General features: G+C 40.2%; 1 protein-coding gene across 4 annotated transcripts in view; it reads right to left on the bottom strand.

The window, feature by feature from the left end:
• The window catches only part of gabbr2 (gamma-aminobutyric acid (GABA) B receptor, 2), a 166975-nt gene that overhangs the window by 75780 nt on the left and 69610 nt on the right, over positions 1-21585 (bottom strand). For all 4 annotated transcript variants that reach the window (XM_046417964.1, XM_046417962.1, XM_046417963.1 and 1 more), the window contains one exon: positions 1835-2005. In XM_046417964.1, coding sequence (XP_046273920.1) covers positions 1835-2005 — 171 coding nt within the window. The remainder of the gene's footprint in view (positions 1-1834; positions 2006-21585) is intronic.

The raw sequence follows: 21585 nt of genomic DNA, 5'->3' as shown, positions 1-21585 counted from the left end.
GTACAGTGCACATATGTTTGTTTTGTTTTTTTAGAGTTTGAAACTTGTATGTAGTTATTTTTTTCAGGGGCATTGTGTTGCCTTTCTTTGATAGTGACTGGTGAAGAAGTAGATGGGAAACAGGGAGAGAAACTGGTATGGCGACTGTTGCGACCATGTGGCATGCGCTACAAACACTATAACCATTTGGCTACCAGACTCCAGCACACTCATTTGAAAAGTCTGTCAGAGAAGGTAGGATTTCCACAGGATTACTGACCACTCCAGCTCATTGCTGTGGTGATTCACTAACACAAGGGTCATTTAAGCATCAATTGGTGACACTCTAAATTAATAATATGAATAATATGATTTTTTTTTATTTGCTGGTCTTGCTACATGCTACCACGATTTCATGATGCAACCAAAAACTGTGGTTCTCCGAACTTGACAGAGGATTGTGCAAATCGTGAAGTATGGAAGCGATGCTTGCATATTTGTAAATCAGGATTACAGGCCAATCTTGTGGCAGGTTGATTGAATCGGGCCGCTCGTCTTCCTCCCATCCTAAGCCCCTTGGTGCTTTCAGGAGGGGAGAGATAAAGGGATTTGGGCTCTCCGAGATTTGCATTGAGACTTCTTCTACACCCTGCACCTCCACCTCCCACCCCCAGCAGCTGAGCAGATTGTTTTCAACCAGGACTTCAAAGCAAGAGCATACAATATGTTTCTCAAATTTATGCTTTCAATACCTCTGGTATGACATTTTTTTTAAACTGAATGTTCTTGTGTCATTCATGTGATATAATGTACTGTACACCCCATGAGTTTGAGTCTCTCTCCAAAGGAAAGATTTGTTAATGTACAACTCTCCCGAAAACAGGAAGATGTTCATTTCACTTTGTTGCCTTTTATTTTGGTATAACATGGTTTTAACATGTAATATTTGTATTTGGATTATCATATATCCTATTGAATGTCGACCCTTAATGCCTACCATCCTGTGAAAGAATCCTTTAGCTTTAACATGTATTTCCAGAGAGTTGGCTACAAGTACAGCATCAGTGCTGAAAAATTCTTCATCTTTCAACAAATGACTTCTCCTAAAACCATCTGCATACAGCAAGATGAGTGCTGATTGTCTATTAAATAGGACAGGGACAATAAACTGCACTCCAGAAATTCTCATATGTAAACATTTCTATTACAAAAGCTGTACTAATCTCCTCTCATCTCATGATTTCTTAATTACTTCCAGTCAGGGTTTTTTTATTTTTATTCAGCACTTAAGACAGGAAACATGGTGAAAGTGAAAGGATTAAGCTCCAGGTTTAGTTTCAGAAATGTTAATCTACACATTTCCTTAAACCAGGGAAAATCCATCTGTGGAGTGTTATGTGAGTGAAAAAATATTAAATCAGTCATCTTTTGAAGAATGAGCTCAATTTAATTGATTGACACCCACTCAAATAATCTGAATGCTAATTGAAAAAAATGCCAATCATTGTTCAGTACTGATACTACTCTCAGTCCCTGCATCTGTGTATGACAAGACAAAAAAAAAATGACCCCGACTGAGAAAGTATTCAGTGCATATAATGGCAAAATAAAGGTAGAAAGAAAGTGAAACCATGGAACTATATGGTTACCTCTAATGTCTTTATGTACAGAAAACTGAAGTTGGGCTGCTTTTTGATTGAGAACAATCCCTTGGTATTCTATTTGCTATACTTCAGGATAAAAAGTGGTTTTCATTTCCTGTGCATGGTGTAACATCTCACCATACAATCTTAGGTACCTTTTGCAAAAGTTTGCATATCATAATGTAGTACCATTAAGGACAAATAACACTGACCTCTGAGAACCTCTGGACATCCTGTGTGAGGGTCCCCACGCGGCTCCAGTTGTAGTAGTTGAGGAACTTCACTACTGCTGGGTTTACGGCATTGTCTGATGGGACAGTGCGGAAGAAGTTGGGGTACTTTTTCTTGTCTGCCAGAACTGGGGTTGTTGCTGCAAAGGACAGCTGGAGCAACAAGGGAGAGAAAAAATACAGTGAGTTTTGAGTATGACTGGTAAAAACAGCAGTAATAAATAGTCGTGGCGTCGACAGATCTCAGGAATACGCTTGGTTTGGTCGGTGGCCTCTGTTATTTCAGGGATTAAATCATAGCAGTGCGGGCATGACAAACATGCACAAAAACTCATTCATAGTCTAAGGGTGTGAACAAATCAACACTTTCAAATTACCTAAAATGTCAGCGAAATAGCCCCTTCAAAGTGTATCTGTAAATAGATCTGTAAATATTGGGAGGTTACTGATGACCCCTGTATGCATGGCCTTTCAAGCTAGTTTCATACTGTGTCGTTGCATGTGTGTGTGTGTGTGTGTCTATCTTGGAATAGTACAGGTGTGCAAGTCCCTGTTTGTGAGTTTGCATATGTTTTAATGGCAAGAGAAAATCATCTTAGCAACATGATTCATCTCTGGGTTTGTAAGTTGAAAGCATTTTCGTTCTTCACATGAAAGCTGTGTGAATCAGATTCCTCACACGTACACACGCAGGCGCACGCACACACACCCCTCAAACAATAATTGGCTTTGTACACAAACATAATATTCAGTTCAACTGCTGCAATCTAAGCACATTTGAGGCACATCTCCTGTAACTCACATCCAAAAAAGGTAAAAAACCTTGAAAGGCAAACTTCTAAAGTATTTTCCATAGCATTAGCACACTAATGATCTATATATGAGCAGAAGCATGAACTGTAAACGAATTCAATACAGTTGGAAAAGTTGGAGTGTGTAACTTAGGCTGATACTGGTCTGGAACAATTAATATAGTGCAAACACACTCATGAAACATACAAATTTATTCCACTACTGTTGGACTACATTGCAACTCGAAAATGTATAAAACCCTCTCTCTCTCAAATACACACACAGACATCATCACCACCCGCAGTCACAACCGTCCTCATTTCCACCCTTCCCACCTTTCATTTGTCATTTCCATGCTAATCAAGTTTTACACTCTCTCTCCCACTTTGGGTCATATTTTCAACAATAGGTCACTGATTTTCTCCAGAAGGAAAAATGACTCTAATTATTTTTTTCATTAAGATTAGAATTTACAAGTCTGCACAATGTAACAACCGGCATGTTCTGGAGCAGACAAAGATCTGGTATTTTATTGTTTAATTTGCACTTTTTTCTATTCAGTTTGCTTTGGTTACTGGCAGCATTGTTTTATTTTATCTGTAGGACTGTAACTAATAGGAGCGCTATTAAAACAACCATGTATTTTCCTGATGTGTCAAACGAAAAACATAGCAGAAAAGGTATGGACGTGTCCGTGGTGTACTGCATGGATGATTTTAACAAAAACACACTTGTAAACATGGCTAACTTTCTGAAACAGGTGTTGAATAATCAGGCAGCAGCAGCTGAGCTGAGATAATAATGCAAGCATGTTCTATTTTCAATGTCCTATCTGTGGTAACATAATGAGCGATATGAATCAGTGCAGGGTTAATTACATACTTTGTAGAGATTAAGCAGAACTTGTGATTCATGATAGCGATCAACACAAGGATATTATAAGTCTGACTGAGACCAAGAGGTACACCACTAGATTTCCTAAAAGTGTGCTAAAGCCTTGAGGAGTTCAAGCACCTCATAACTTCGGGGATGACTGTGATCTTCTCATTAAGCCTCTAGCCACTTCCAGACATCTTCACTATGCATTAATCACAGTACTGCTCATTTAATTGTACACTCGATGAAATCTGATACTGTAGGTTGAAAAGAGTAACTAACTTTGGATGACAGAAATGTGAGCGCTTAGCTGAAGGATCAGAGGGCATTCATAAATCAAATGTCAGTCATAGCCAGTAATGGATGATTGTACTATAGGATGCAAGATAGCATGAAAGCTATGATAGTACAATTAACCTTGTCTTTAATTTTATTTGGCAGAAATATGTGAAAATCTAAATACATTTTTGACTTCTTAAATATGGAAAATATCAAAGATGTTAACTAAGTGTGTTGTCCTCCATTTACAGTTTCAAGATTAGTGGAAAAATGAACCCAAATTACGAGCTTGTCTTTTTTTTAACAAACTCATAAATTTGTGTGTAATCAGTTGAGTCATTTTGGTGGATCTCAAATCTGCAAGTCTTCAAGCTACCAGTGGGAAACCCTCTGTTTGGCCCAGTAAATCACAACTTTCTGCACAGACCCACAGGGGGTTTGTGTTCACACATCAGCCTGATGGGCTTTTAAAACAACACATGGATTACAGCCATCAATTAAGCAGGAAGAAAGGCCTTTATCTTGCTAGCACTGCTAAATCCAAAATCACCCACCAGTCTTCAAGGGGTCTTTCCAGCATTGCCTTAATCTCCATTTAGCTAAGGCTGTTTGGTACACCCACACTGGGAGATGCTTCTATGGATCTCTAATAAGAGCTAGTGATCTTCTCAAACAAAACTGATTACATCAGTTCTCTCACGACCGAATTGGAAAAAGACTTCTTGGCCGGAAAAAACTATACAACCTTATCGCTTCTGCCCTTAGGTGTTTTAGCTTTGTCTGGGTTGTGCTGTTTTGTACAAGTTGTTTTTGCTTTTGGCACAGTTTTGTATGTTTCATCTGTTACAACACAACTCTGACCTGAGAAAACAACAAGAACTACAGAAAACAAAACTGACCAGTAAACACTTGTGCTGAACATTTAGAGCTGCAGGTGTACGGTACTTGTTACCCATTTGGTTTCTTTTGGTGGAGAACTAATATGACTACAAATTTGGATTATGACAAAATGCAAAGATGACAGTGATAAAGCTTTAAAAAATATAAAAGCCAGCAATAAATGCATACCTCCTCAGATTAAATTTACCCAACATGGTTTAGTAAAACAAGTATATACAAGATCAAGGCCTAGAAAGCACTTGGATTGTCAGAGAGAAAACTTAACTGTGTTTCAGCTGAAACTGAAAAATCCAATAAAAAAAAAAAAAGCATCAAAACAAATCAATTTTTCATTTCTTTACTCTTGCAGGCCAAACTCGGTCATGCAGTCATCCTTCAGGTTCACTGAATACAAGGCCATCAGATCTTGTGTGAGTACAGGCCTCGACATATAACGATCAAAATGGACCACAGAAAGAAGAAAAATATTTGAGTATTAATGTCCAATCATAACACCAGGCAAGTTTCTCCATCTGTTTCATGTCAGAGCAAAATCTAGGACAGCAACAAAAATATGTCTGGTTTGGCCACTCTATCCAGGTCAGATGATGTGAGAGGCTAAAATTTACACATATGCATTCTTTTCCTCAAACAAGCCAGGGTCTACAGGCCAATCCAAGTCAGCTATAGCGCAGTTTTGTCAGGACAATGTATTAAGACGGCAGAGATGAGAGGGAGCTCCAACGTATTATTTAAAGAATAGGCTATCTAACTCTGAATAGCCTTTTTCAGAGGAAAAGCCAAAAATAGTTCCATGATATCACACATCTGAGAGTAGTGGCTTATGTAAGAGGGTTTTAAAGAGGGCCAGCCCAGATAGGACGTATGGTGGAGAGCTCAACAACACTTTCAGATCTACACGTCATATGCACGTACACACAGACCACGCACAGGTTAAGGCACATGCATTCACACACTCTCTAACCACAGATCTCTATGATACACACAAAATACAGCAGCCTTCCTTTGCCAGTAGTAATTAAAACTGTGGCAATGGACTCCGAGCAGCTTCTCCCTCTCATCTCACCGCAAGGTCACCGAGGTGCTCGGTAATTCGACTGAGGATCCGTCTGGTCCCACTGAGATACAATGTTTTTGGGAAGGCTTAAATGAGTCACTGATACCATCGCAGGGGTGATCTATTCAGACATTCTGTACACACAGTTCCTTATCACATTCTATTTGAAGTGAGTACAGAAGTGTTGCTGCCTCTCTGTTTTGGTTTATTCGAGCCGCAATAAAACTAGTTTTATATTTATGCAGGGGCGAAAAGTGAAAAAGAGGCAAAGAATAGAAAATAAGAGGTACAGAGAGGAAGTCAGAGAGCAATCAGACCTTTATTGTTGGTTCACCACAAGTGACTAAGGTCTAAATCATATTCCATGACACTTAACTGTAGTAAATGGGTATATAAGGCATGAGCAGTATTTGGCCTTGACTGATCAGCTCCTTTTTGCTGAGTCTTGGAGACTTCAACTCCAGGTTGATTTATTTTGTTCAGTGCACAATGTCTGCTGTTCAGTTAGTTTTTGAAGTCTGAAATGTTGCATATGATGTGTGCAATGTGCTTGGGTCATGTTAAGAAAATGTCAGCAACCACCGCATGCCACAACACTGTGTGGCTGTACGCCAGTATGAAGCTAAATGCCGATGTCAGCTTGCTAACTTTCTCACCCTGACAATGCTAACATCATGACGTTAGTGAGGCTGAGGGAGTGCCATAGTTCTGCAGGTATTTAATCATAAATCAAAACAAATTACATTTTTACACTGATTATGGTGCAAGATGTAAAAGGGCATCAGGGGCTCATGCCAAGTTTCAAGTGTCAGCCCTGTGGTGGTGCTAAAAGAGAAATCAAGGGATCATCAAAGTCACTAGGATTCATCTTCTGGGAACTACGAATGCCTGTTCAAAATGTAAAGGTAATTCATCCAACAGTTGCTGAGATAATTCAGTCTGGAGCAAACTTTTGGACCAATCGACCTACCGACAGTCATCCACAGATCCATACTATTAGTCTGGCTAAAAATGAGCTTACCATATTGACTTTGCATTTGGTAGAGGCTATAATTACTTCCCTGGTTATTAGTGTTCTTTCTAGGAGTTAAGTGGTGTGAGTCAGTGAGCTGCTGACCATGTCTGACCAATACGACCGAAGCTAAAGAACAAGACATAGTTGTGAAAGTCCTTATTACCAACATCCATTGCAAAATGTTTCTTTGTTTACATCCTCTGCAATATACCTGTCTGATTTGGCATGGGATTAGGAATAAATGGTGCATAAATTAAAGGCAACAAGCCTTAGAACCTACCCTAGAGCAAGCAGATTGAAGGAGAAATAGGGAAGATGCAAGAGTGTGTCTAATCACATTGACGGATCTAATAGCATTGATTGGTCCTAGCGGGACTGCTTCGGAATAGGATCTGCTGGTGCTAATTGTGTGGTTGGCCTTTGAATGATGAAGTGGCTATCATGCAGAGGTTAGATTAAAAAAAGAATGGTAGGTAAATATCAGCTCATTCACAGTGCTTTACTCATGTCTTTCATGTTTATTATGCCAAAGGTGTTACATCACTGACTAATATGAAACTGTGGATTTGTAAACTGATGGTGTCATTATGTAGTCTACACAAAAATAAAGACTCAAAAATTGTGTATACTCACATAGAGAGGAAGCAAATGGAATTTATTCTACTGTAATTCTTCCAAATTGATCCAGTTTAGGGAAATTGATGTTCCTCTACCAGTGTTCACCATTTACACAATTGAAAGTACTTAAAAACAAGCAGTCATTATCAAGTAGATAGGTGCAAATAATGATAAGACCATAAGTTTGGTGAAAAAGCATAATCAATATTTCAACAACACACTGACACAGCAACAAAACATCCAAAAATAATCACTACTCTCCCCTCATCACTTTAACTCAACCGTCTACTACAAATGTCTAGATTTTATTTTCTGTACATTTATAGATTTACGATGCAATTCGCTGCAAAGCTGCACATATGTGGGAACATTAAGCCCTCAAAAAGACAAATAAGCAGTTTCTAAAACTTTTAACTGTGCCTATCAAAGTTAGGCCCATATCTTCGAGGGGTGATCTGAGGTCATGATGAATTTTACACAGATGCAGTGAAGTTACCTAGGAGTTTACACAACTCAAAATAACAGACTTTGGAAAGACGCTCTGAGGCAACTTCAGCAAGTTCAAGTTAGAAAACTGAAAGACAAGGTTTGATAATCGCAAGGGATAGTATCAAACAACTTCAAACGCTCAACCCACCCGTGCCTATTATTTCTACCTTCACCCACAACACAACAGATTCAAAGCCCATCCATCCTGATGGAGCCCTGAGACCCCGTGCAGAGTAATAGCAAGGTAATAGTAGTGCAGTTGATCAGGAAGCACGGAGGTGGTCCTGGGGTTTATTCAATATTCAAGAGAGGCATTTGGCACACCGTGGGAGCACCCAGCTGGAGAGACGGTAGTAAGGGAGAAGCTTTGGACCCCACACTGATCACATCCAGAACTCATTAGCACCAGGATGGAGGAGGGAGAAAGAGATGAATCGTGTAGTTGGATGGTGGAGGAACTTAGTGAGAGGCCCAGTGGTGAAGAAAAAAAAAGGGAAAAAAGGAAGACAAGATAGGAATTATAAGCCAGTTGTGAAGTGCTGTGTGTGCATCTGATTACTGATCTTGAACTGTACATAGTAGTTGGTGTATGTGGGCTGTGGGCTGTGTGGACGATTTTAGTATGAACAACACATGTACAAATGTCTTCAAAATCACATCAAACAATGCTTGAATTAACATTCAAAGAAGAAGACAAAAATCTTCACTTGTGAAGCAAGAACATTTTATTAATTTTTAATTAAAATTTGCCTAAAATAGTCAAAATCACAATATGAGTCCATCAAAAACAGATAAAGGACAATAAAGGATTGTCATGTTCCCCCTACTTGCACACACAAAAAACTCAAAGAAATGCTGCATGTGAGAGAACCCTCCAGCTTTTATTGGACAGCTGTAGCCTGGACACGCACACATACGCCTGCACACATAACGCACATTTGAAGGTGGGTGTCAAAATCAATTTTACAAGGTATTGGTTTCTCATTTTTCCTGATGGCTAGGAGCTATTTGAGATGAGAAGCATTAGCCGCGCGTGCACGTGTGTAAGCGTGTGTGTCAACAGTAAGTGTGTTGTATATGCTGTGCAGCCATGCAGAAACTGGAGGACAGGAAGTGGAGGCTGACAGAGGTGGTAGACGACACGAGTAGATGCAGACTTGAGGAGAATCTAGAGTGATAATTGAGGCTGTTTGACCTCCATTACTGGGAACATCATTAGGATGACTTCTTCAGAAAGAATTACATAGAAACATGGAACATGGTGAGAAATAAAATCTTGTGTTGTGCTGTAGTGGTACTAGCACACTATTGATGAGAGGAAAAGAATCTCCCTGTTGCCTTTAAACACATATACTGACTTTTGGAGATAAAAAGACAAAATGAATAACACGAATACAGCTAAAGCTAGCAAAGTACTGAATTTATGATACAGGCTATTGTGTTAAAAGAAAAATAGGATACTGTGTTCCAACACTTTCTATTCTACTAGCAACTATTAAAGTAGCTTCCTACATGTATGAATTATTTTCTACAAAAACCGTTCTGTACGTTTTATACATTTTACCCTCTTGGCTCCAATATGTCACTGATGAGACTGGTTCAACGTGTCGCTGGTTTCACATTTCATCATTAGGTTCTCAAAACAGTTTGAATTGCTGTAAGGTCTATTTTTAAAGTCATCAAAAGCATCAAAATACAAAAATATGAAATTGAAAAAAAAAAACCAGAGAATCACACTTTCATCACTAAGTGCAAAGGATGCAGTTCATACATATTGATACAAACAGCTGATTAAACACATTAAAGCTGATTTCAAAATCAAAACAACTGTGAAAGCCTTTCTTATTTCCGCAGATGCCAGACTCTGACACTCTGTGACAGGATGCTGAACATTTTCACACACTATACCCACTGACTGGTCTCCAGGTAGGTGAGTGATGTGGTGGTCGACGCCTCACTAATAGTTTATGGTCTGCTACAGCCCCTGCTCTAGCGTGTCAATCATGTTATGGCTAATGCCAACATGTACACACCCACCCATTTACCCATACTGAGCAATGTTTTGTTTGTGCTTGCTGGCCTTGCGCAACACCCCACTGCATCACTTTTATTTCCCTCAGACTTTGTTTTCACCCACCCATTCTCAGCAGTTACACCCTTCCTTCCTCATATCTGTGGCTGACTTCACTGACCATCAAGAACAAAGAGTCATTCTGTTGAAATGTCAGACTAAATAATATATCATAGGGCTTGATGGCAGGTCTAATGTGTTTAAAATGATTCATTACCTTTACATTTTATATCATGACTGGTCCTGCAATAGCAAATAATTTGCACACCCACTTTCAATCACCTGAATCCTTACATACTCACTGTACAAGGCTTGATGCTCGGACTGGCCTTGTCAGAGCACTCGATCACTCATGCACATTGCCACTAAACGTGTGTCGTGCAAGCATTCCACCTTTCCTATGCTGTGTTCAGTGTTTGGATTGCCCTGCATGAGCATTCGATCATACACACACTGCTGCTGAATCGCTGCTGTGTGAGGCAAAGGCTTTCATTCACTCGCCACAGGTATTTCATCCAGCACGCATGGACATCTCACCCACACACGCAACGCCTCCTCATTCAAGGTCCCCCCCCTTGTTCAGTTTGGTCCACACATCATACGTAAGTGTGACAAGCCAAGAACAAGATGTACAAAGAGAAAGTGAGGAAAGGGCTGAGAAGATATTAAAGAAGAGTGAGAATTAAAAGACAGCAAGGAGGGAGCAACCTGTTCTACTCAAAGTCACGTATCAAATCAACCTTTATGCATCACAATAATGCAAAATTCAAGACATAATGCCTTAGCTTGAGGGGTAAGACTTCAGCTGATTGCTCGTTCGCTGGTGGTGCTGGCTCATCTCAGTTGTTAATGCTGTGTAAAGACGTTTAAGCTCAGATTAAAATGCTGAGGCTCTTCCCTCAAGATGACCACTTAACGCTACATCACTGACACAGTCTACATACTGGAGTAAGCCTGTGGACTCTATTCTAAGGTCAGAAGGGGGACCTCAGCACTCGGTGTGCCTGACATGATCAAATGTGTTAAATAGCTCTAGACATAAGCTGAGCTCGATGAGTCAGTTCCCATGTCAAAGGTAAAACTTTTGTTAACACATAACAGTGTGTGTCCTGCATGTATATATGATTTTAATCCCATTCACACATGAACATGGATGTAGGAAGCAGTTACACCCTTTGTCCACATCTCACATCACCAAATAATTCATAAGGGCCTATTTGTCATACAATATGGTGTGAGTTTGGCATGTTAGATGTGGCAGATCCATGGACCATGAATCAATAGAATGCTTCACTTGTCACTGCTGTATCTCTGAGATTGAGAAGCAGGAAAGATGGGACATCCCCCTCATCACCTCTGCCATGAGATGAGCGCATAGGACTCAGCCATTCTTCATGTGGCCATCTGTCAACACGCTGTCTTTAAACGATGGAGATGAGTGGCAGTGATGCCTCACTATCATATACAGTGATCAGAGGGGAAACATTTTCTTATCGATCCAGGTGTGGTGGAGGGTACGGCAGATATCGACGGGATTGGATGTGACGCCCACTTAAGCTACAGATTGAGAAGCCTGTCCACAGTATATTCATGAGCAGGATGCTTGAGAGAATTTCATAAACTGAAGGTGGCAAATGAACTGCAGCGAATTTGTACGACGCAGGAGAAATATGACAGCTGTTCTGCCCTCATTTCATCATACTGTATATGATTGACCATTTTTGGCTTTTACTCATATGGTTACACAATATCACTTGCTAGCCAAACCTTAGACACAGAGAATTCGGTGAATGCTCAGGGGGAGGTGGGAGGAGGGGGCTGTGAGTGATGGTATTCTGCCGCCTAGCTCCATAGCTATTCTATTTATAAATTGAGATTTGATACCGTAACCTGAAATCTCACTGTGCTCCCTGCTGCTGCCACTTGGCTGCCTATGAATGATTAATGAGCAGATGCTGAACTGTAGAGACCATTATTGTTCTTTTCTCCCTTCCCTCCCTTTCCTCTCCATCCATCGCTCTATACACCGATTTCTTCGGGGAAGCAGGGGATTACACTGCATGAGCTAGTGTTTTTCTCTGCTTACTCGGCCAGGCTATAGCAAACACGCTGCAAAAATAAATAAATCAATTAAAAAAATCAAACTGCAGCTACAGTCAGGTACAAAAGCCCTAAAACTCATTTTTTATCAATCTGCTTCTCTCTATTTATCTTTATGAGTAATGGGATCCTACAGGAACAGACTTTTTCCTGCTCAAGTTAAAACAGCTCAAATTATTTCAAAAATAGTAATACAGAAATACAGAAATGGTTCGACATCTTGCTCAACCCAACAACACCTGGGATGCAGGACACAAACTCCTCCCTACAACCTCTATGTAGTGTAGCAATGTAACAGTTCCTCGATTCAGTGGACATTTTGAAACTTCATTTTTGCCCGGCTTGAAAACTTGGCTCGGTTAACATCTGTAGTTACTGACATAAACTCACAGCTGCTGTTTTCTGTCAGTGAGGAGAACACAAACTTTCATGATTCCCAGAGGCATGGGTGGTTCAAAGTCAAGTGATGTGAGACTTGGGCTAAGGCAGGCAGCCCATTTTTGCCTGCAAATCACTCCACAAGTACCAAGTTAATTTCATTTACTAAATAAAGAACACTGCAAATACTTGGTTAAGTGTTTTTCTCTTTTTAGGCAAAAGCATTTTTACTCCAGAAAGAAGTCCCTTATTATGATTGACATTTTACTGTAAAGCAGTTAGCCAGGCCTCTAAATGTCTAAATGGCCTCCATCTGTGTGCCTCACAAGTAAAGAAGTGTGTACACATGCACAACAACACATACTTCTATGCCCAAACACATGTTAAGCATCCCTGCTTTAACACGTATTATCTCCTAGCTTGAGAAAATAAAACAGGGGAAGCTGCAAGAAAATTGCTTACTGGGAAAAACCTGCAGCCCATTTACCCTGTGAGCATACACATTTTCAGTGAAGCATTAATATATTTGGCGAATCGTGGGTGTAATATTCCTTCTATAATAGTTTATGTATAAGCAATGCAGGGGAAACCCACACACAGGCGATTTGTGTTGTGAGTGGGCAAACATTTCACTGGAGACAGCCAGTATTTGCAAATTACTATCTTTTAAGTTGGCAGACACCTAGTTTTTCCTCTCTCTGTCTCTCCCATTCGCTGGAGAGAGCATTTACAGCCCATATTTATGGGACTCTATCGGTCCCACTTGGTCCAGTAATATTCGGATGTGAATCTTCCCCTTGCTTTTCAATTAAATTGTTAATGAAGGCAATGATAAATAAAGCACGGGTACACAGAACAGACATGGCATGTAAGAGAGAGAGAGGAAGAAGGGAAAAACACAGCCTCTGTGCCAAAGCAAGAGGATGATGCTGGGAATACCCAGATGGTTTCACAAGCAACATCGTCTCCCGCTTTCATTTTTGTTCTCGTGTACATTCTGTCTTTTTCCACCGCTCTCCGAGGGACGGCAGTATCTTCTTGTGAGATGGGGAAAAGGAGAAGATGCATGCTGACTGGTCATAAACAGTTTAGCCTTGGTGGAATGAAACCAAATTCTGTGGATAAGGGAAGCAGGTGATTTCTGTTTTCTGTTTTCTTCAGTCCCCCTCTGCTCTTCTGTGCATGCGTGTGTGTGAGATGTGTTTTTATAAATGCACATCATGAGGTCATGCCTGTACGTCTGTTAAAGCTTGACTGAATTCTGGGCAGATTATTAGGTTATCACTTATTTATATTTATTGCTGTAAATGTTGGCACACTAAATTGACTTTGATTTAGGGAATTTAGCCAAAGTATTGCCATCACATGTTCTGTCCACCAGGGACTGCACACAAATTTTTTATCATCTTTCAAATGCTCCATTCTCGGTATATTCTGCTTCCATTTTTTTAAACCTCCATTATTGATTATATACCTAAGTACTGTTATCAAATTTTTTAATCTCAAATATCGGCATCAGCCTCATAAATACATTATGGGCCCAGCTCTAATGTCTGTGCCCTTGTGTGCACTTGTACATGTGCTTCAGTTGCTCAAGCAAAGGATTTCGTTACAGACGTTAGGAAATGAGCAATACGGCACTGCTGGAGTTTCAATGACTTGTCCCAAGTTGAGAAGAAGCTTGTGCTGGGACAGTCCCAATAACTGGTTATATATCTTTGAAATACCTCCCCCCGATGTCAATATTACACAGTCCCGGAACCCGTTTCCCTCTTTCAAGCGCTTTCATCCTCCATTCACAAAAAAACAATAATGTAATCCTGCAGATTTATCACAATGGCTCTCATGGTCTCCTCCCCTCTTTCTCTCATCTTTCCTTCTCTCTTCATCTCCCTCCATTAGTGGGCCAATTTGATTTGCGGACTATCTCTTCTCTACTTACAGCAAGGGAAGAGATGGCCTGTGGATATCAGTCGAGAGATGAAGAGGCCTGACATGCTTTTACATATCAGTGTCTCCCTGTGACGAGCACCTTGTATTATTTATACATGTCATTATAGCTTCACACACGTTTCTAGAAAATGTCTTAGTAATTCAAAACTCATTGCTATCACACTTTGAGGGGTGGCAGCTTAGCATTTTATTATATTTAAATGTATCACACACTGCTATGTGTATAAGCAGGTTAACTGAGTCTCCTTTCTGAGAACAACTCCTGTATCCATAGTGGCAGTTATAACCACAGTTACTGTGTTATCACTGCAAGGTATTTTTAGTACAATTTTTCACTCCACAAGCCAAAAGTGTAAATGTATCAATGTGACTGATAAACCGACACACACAGTGACTTTAAATGCTTTGAAACCAAATTTTTTCAGGCAGCAGGTTAGAGTAGATTGTTGGGTTTGGGTTACCAAAAGCTGATGGGATTGACTCTGATGCTAAGATAGCGACTGGGTTAAACATGTTTGGATGACACATGGCTTCTGTTAGATCGGTTTCTGTTAGGTGCTGCTCCCTTTATCCCACAGTCCACTGAAATACTCAAAATATTAAATCACATAATTCATGTTCTCACTGTCATAAATTTAAAAAACAATTAATGGAAACAAGCTTTAAAAGTGCTGACTTCATCGCTTGTGTGAACTGGACTTACAGCACATATACATATTCCATTCATCAGGAAAGAGGGAGAGAGAGGACGCCTCCTCTTTTGAGGAAGGAGGGCTTTAGAGCAATGTTATCACTCTCTTGATCTGAGATGAGTCTCGCAGCAAGCGCTGCAGAGAATGCATTATGCATTACTTAGAAAACTCTATGGAGATGTACTGTGAAATGACAACAGACTTTGTTCATCGATTGGCTGTTGAGTGTTGAGTACAGGATGCATGTTGAAATGCGCATGCAATGTCACTAAGATGCAGTACGTTTCACATCCCACATACACTCCGCATTCACTGTCACGTGGAATCTGTGTAATCAGGTAAGATATGTATAGGTTTCACAGAGAAACATCAAGGGAGTTTGAGGGGTTTGTGAAGAAATCTTAAGAGTTTAGAAGGAAATATGAAAAAAAGCAGTGGCAACAGTGGAGGACACAGGAAGTGGTGGAAAAACAGCTTTGAAGTGTGTGTGTGTGTGTGTGTGCGCGCATTTACACTCAGGAACTATTTTTAATACCTGAAACATTCTTGTGAGCATCACTGACTCAGTAATGACTTAGGGTTGAAAGACGTGAAAAGTATGCATCCACACCACGACAAAGACACACATACACTTAAATACACTTGTGTTTACCTGATTAGTGAAAATAGCCCCTTTAAAAATCAAACTGCTACCAGACAGACTCAACATGCTCTCTAATCTGCTTACATCCCAGTCTCACTTCTATCAGCAGCGCCACGGTTGAGACTGGACATGAGTGCTCAGGAAAAACACTGTAGTTGAATAAACCACAGGGGAACGCAACTGAATAATCAAATGTGGCTCTTCACTTTGCCCTCATTTGCAAACATGTGACCTACCGTGGGCTTGCTGGATTACTGCTAACAGATTATTCCTCGTGCCCTGTGGCTTCACTCAGCCAGGGAGAGCACTCCCCTCTGAGATGAAAACAAGGCAGAGGCTGGATACCTGTTTGTTTTCATGGCTTCAGTGCAACACCTTTAGTGGACATCTTCAGATTAGATGCACATACATGTACTTGCACTATGAAATAAAGACACATTCTATATATCCTCTTGGTCTATGCAAAACTTTCTTTCCGTATGTCTCTTAAACATGAATACACGAATAATAAGCACTACAGAAATCACTTAGAAAGGAGAAAGATAACAGACACAGACAAATGGAGACAAAGATATGAGAGTAAATGATGCCCACAAACCATTACGTGCAACAGTGATCCAACATTTGCTTGGGTTTTACTAATGGCACTGCATTATGTTCATTACACCCAGATATTACATAACATGCTTTGTTGTGTCAAGTGGGACTACAAAGGGCTTTATTTTTCGGGGGAAAGGAGGCACACTTTGTGCACACATACAGTAGTCAAACAACAGCACAGAAACCACCCTTCCTGCTAATCAGGTTATGTGCACTATGCTAACCTGTACAAAATTTTTGTCATTTTGAATTTTTTTTTCGAATGTCATTGCTAGTTTCCATCATACCCGCTTAGAAGCTCAGACAGTCTGAGATCCTTCTTTCGCTCAAAAAATGGATGAGTCCTGTTCCCCTCCCATCCTGTGTGTCGTGACGCTCATCTGAACAAATACATCTCCACTTACAGAATAAAACGATACATCTGTGGTGCTACAGTACCTAAATCCTGTCTAGAAAAGACATATCTTTATCGACTTCACTGACATCCTATAATATGCCTTAGCTCTCCAGCAGTCTGCCTAAAGTATGACACACAATCTCTCTCTCAAACAGACTTGATCAATGCAGTCACACAGACTGGCATCTACTGTATTTCAACTAATCCACTTTGGGTGAGTCTTTTGGGAATCATCTTTATAGCCATACTGCTCTCTGACTGTCTGACTCCGCTTTTCTCCTCCGGTTTTAAATGAGAAAAGTTGTAGACAAGGGAAGAAAAGGGAAAGAAAAGAAAAGAAGGGAAACACTTAAAAGAAAAAAAAATGGAATTATAAATCATTAATCAGTTGGCAATAATTTATTCTGTGTAATTATTTCATGACACAATTCTCATGTCAAGATATTGTGGACTGGATTATAATTCTTGAGTGGAATGGAAAAAAAAAATCATATTCTCGAGAATACGTATATTTATATCTTTAAAAAACGTTAGGACTTCACTGTAAAAACTATAAATACATTTCTTCTTACATAGATAGATAGATAAATAGATAGAGACTTTATTGATCCCGAGAGAAATTCAAGAATGTAAATATGTACATGTAAATATTGAAATGATACACATCTAACATGCATATCTATGTAACAGTATGTACTGTAGTAGGTATGTAGTAGGCAGTAGATAGATAAAAGTGTAGTAAAAAAGAGAGGTGCACATAGACAGACTCTGAGATAGACAGAGAGAGCAGACAGTCTGAAAACTCTCCGTGCATAAAACATCTCTTCTGGGGCCACTGAGACTGGTCCTGGTGTACCATTCATCGCAGCCATCTGCTTTAGCCAACACACTGTGATTGCACTTTGCAGTAGTATTGACTTTGTGTTAAATCCCGGCCTGTCACAGATACTCACAGCAAACACCTTCAGCAGTCCTCTCCACCTTCTCCGCTTTCCCTCCCATCCTCCACATCCTCCACATTCCCATGTCCAATCTTCTCACAATGATAGATACACTCTGTGGTTGTGAAATGGCTGGTGTTGCTTTTTTTTTTTCACTTAGTATCCTAAAAAATATCTCAGGGCAATGTCTAATGAACAACATACAACAACTGGGGAGAGTCTGCCAAAGTGCTGATGGCATCAGCTTCAGGGCATTTAGGAAAAAAACTAGCAAAGGGTTTCCAGCAGCTCATCAGCTGATTACTTAGTCTGTACAGCGTGCCTGTACTGTGGAAAACCTCTTGCATTGTCCCTGAATCGGAGACAGGACACAAACTCATTGAACACCATGAATGGTCTTATAGCTAAAATCTTTTAGCTACATTGCATCCAAAGGACTCCTTCTATGCTGTTCATCAATATAGTCTATTCAGTATGTATCAAACACAACACTTTTTCTATTTCAGTCGCCACACATGACCCTTTGGAGATCATAAGAAACAGAGTATGTTGGTTTGCCAACATGAGAGCGCTGCCCCCTGCTCTTCCATGGGTCAGGACTGACATTCACTGGCTTCTGATGATCATCTGATCTCCCTAAGTGCCACCTACGCACCCATTCACATAACATGCTATCTGTTTTTTTTTTTATTTACTGCACAGATCTCTCTCTCACATAATTTTTTTCACTCAAACCATCAAATTCTTGGTCTGTGTCCAACTATGATGTTGCAAATGCACGGAGACAAGTTAAGTTTCAGTTTTGTTCTTTCGATGGTGACATTGTTTCTGATCTCAGTTGAAGACAAACAGCACCTTGCTGAGACACACAAATACATACCAACAGAAGCAACATGCATGCGTTTAATTATGGTAATGCAAAGATGCATTCAGGCTCATTAAAATACTTCAACATCTCCACGCTCTTCCTCAGTCTCAGTTTCTTTCAGCCTGCTTTCTGACTGTATTAGTACCTTTATTTGATATTCACAAAATGCATTAAGGTGCTGTGCAACATTTCTCACCCTCAGGGGAGGCTAAACTTGCGGGTTTCTCCAGAGAGAAGAGAGAATAGCAGATTCCTCTTCACTGCTCAACAGCCGTCCAGTCCTCTGGGCAACAACTCTGCTGCCTCCCTGCTTGTCAGAACACCTCTTTGCCATGCAAATTGCTGTGTGTTGTTTTGTGGGGGTTTTTTTGGATTTTTTTTTTGTTGTTTTTTGACACTCTCGCTTTTCTGAAGCAGCCTCTCTGAGCAAAAGGCAGTTTGAAAGAAGAAAAAAAGGTCTTTTCTCTCTATTTTAAAATTCAGTCTCTAAAACTGCATGAGGCAGTGCTGATCAGGGAAATGGCCTGGTGGATTCATGACTTCAGGGTTAAAGGTCTGGTTTTTCTAGCAGGGGGCTTTCTGTGGTGGGTGGTTAGAACTGGAAATCAAATTTGCAAAACTGAATGGTTGTGATACTGAATGCTTCACAGGGTTATTGATTACTGTATGTTTCTGATATCAGATGTACTTGCAAATGTGCTTCCTTGTTCTGTCAGCAGAATCGTGATGGTCCTTCTGCAGAACATTAGGCCACTTCCACAGTACTGGTGTTTTGACTGCACAATGATGCTTTCTCTGAACCGCTTTTTAAAGCAGTCTTAGAAGGCTGATGCAGACAGAAAGTCTAGTACAAATGAAATTTTAAGACCTTTTCTAAGGATCACATTTGCATCAAAAGCATAGATGAGGTGTCTTTTAAATGATCTGACATATAAATACGTGGAAAAACACACACTAAGAATATATATCTATTTATTATTTTGTCTGTGCCTTGCAACCATCTTGTTTTTTCTGTTTCCCCTCTCTCTCTCTGTCACACACACACATACCTCAGTTTCATCTCTTCATACTACTTTATTTTATTCACCTGCATCCACACTGAGCCAACTTCCATTCTGTGTGGATTTGTGTGACTGATGGAGCTTTGAGGGGAGTGGAAGCAGCATTCACCTCCCTGGAGCGTGGCTGAAGGGTGGTTTGCACCTCCCCTCTGCTACACACAAGTACACATACTAAAAAGCCAGTTCCCAGATGTTCCACTTGCCTGCTTTAACCCAGAAGGAAGCCTACGGTGAGGCTCACATCAACAAGATCCTGCTACACAGGGGCCACGGGGCCACGGGGCCCACACTCTCCAAAACCAATAATCACTCTACTGCCAGTCAACAGGCTTTAAAACATATGGATAGCAGAAATTAATCTGATACCATTACAATAAACTGCTGCAAATACTTCCTATTTATTTGAAAACTTAGTTTTAGCCCTAAAGATAGAGCTAAAAGTTGAAAGAAAAAAAAAAAACAATTAAATGTGCTTGATAGGAAAGGAAGAACTAGTACTTAAAAGACTTAAGTCAATGACTGACTTGGCTCTGATCTACTTGCAAAGACATTCTCCTCCTTTGTGAGAGAAAGTGGTGCTGTATGGTATCTGTACATGTGTATGACAAACAAGATCACCACAACAGTTTGATAACATATAAAGGCAAAGTTCTGTAAATACCTCAGAAAATTATTTAACAATTTAACTTGATTACCAGGAGTGCTTCTGCTGCAAAATAGGTCAAATTTTTATGCTTATTTGCCACTTAGCAATTTTTGCCAGTTATAAAAGAGATCTCACCTCTTTGATATGTGACTTCTCAAAGCAACAAGCGGCACATAACAAAGGTCCATAATATCAGTGATTACAATGCAAATGCAACAGCAATGCAGTGAAAAAAGCATCGATAATCCTGACAACATTTGCCAGAAACAAAGAACTTGAACGTTCCAGATAGACTCTGCCTTAGGCTGTCAGCATTATTTGTGTATCTTGACCAGAACTACACAGTATCGGAAAAACTAACAATGACATATTTTGTTTCTGTCACATTATCTTGGATAGTAGCCAATTCAGACACGTCAAAATGTCATAGTACATTTGTAGTGCCTGAGGATTTCTCTTTATCAAGTCCTGCATCAAGTATGTACATGGAATGAAATCTGCAGGTGTGCTATGTAATGCCTGTATGAAATGCCTGCTAGATCTCTGAAGGTGCAGATACATGATAATCATATCTACATGTCATCACAATAGACACAATCAAATGTCAAACACAGGACACCCACATGGAGCTAATCAGGGAAATGTCTTTTTATCCTCACAGGATTGTTGTTTGGAAGAAGACCTTCAGCAGAGCTACCTGCCACACACCTCCTCTCTCTCTCTCACTTCTATAGTCTGGTCATGATTATAGTGCCATACAACGCTCCACTACAAACGTGACTTGGATGTCAACGTGGCCCGTTCTCACACTCAGCATGCAGGGTATATATCAGCGAATCATCTCCAAGACACACACACACACACACACACACTGGCTCCAAGGTCCTTCAATGTGAGACATGCCATTAGATCTCTCTCTTTCTCCCTCTCCTTCTTTGCTCGAACTCTCAGATGTCATTGTTGCAACTCAATGTTGGTTTCTTGTGTAGATGTCATTTGCTTTGATGTGGTCTTGTGGGAAGTATAGATGTGGATGCACTCTGCATGAATGTCATATATAATATCAGGGGCCCTTTCTGTGTACAAAAAGAAAGAAATAAAATGGGCCTAAGCCATACAAATAACCTGGAAACTTATCTGTGACAAAACACAGCCATCAGACAAGCTATGGTCTACGAGAATCATATTTAAATTCATCACTCTTAATGCATGCCTAAATGTCATTCAGCAGTTCTTGCTGTTCGCTTCTAAACAAGTGGATGTGTGCCACCCCTCAAAAACAGTATCCTCCTTGATCACCAGTTCAGTTGCCATAAGGAGAGGCATTAGAGAAGAAGGCACATTGACCAGATAGCTA

This window comes from Scatophagus argus, chromosome 17 (assembly GCF_020382885.2).
Source record: "Scatophagus argus isolate fScaArg1 chromosome 17, fScaArg1.pri, whole genome shotgun sequence".
NCBI lineage: Eukaryota > Metazoa > Chordata > Actinopteri > Scatophagidae > Scatophagus > Scatophagus argus.
This window is presented reverse-complemented; position numbering and strand designations above follow the sequence as displayed.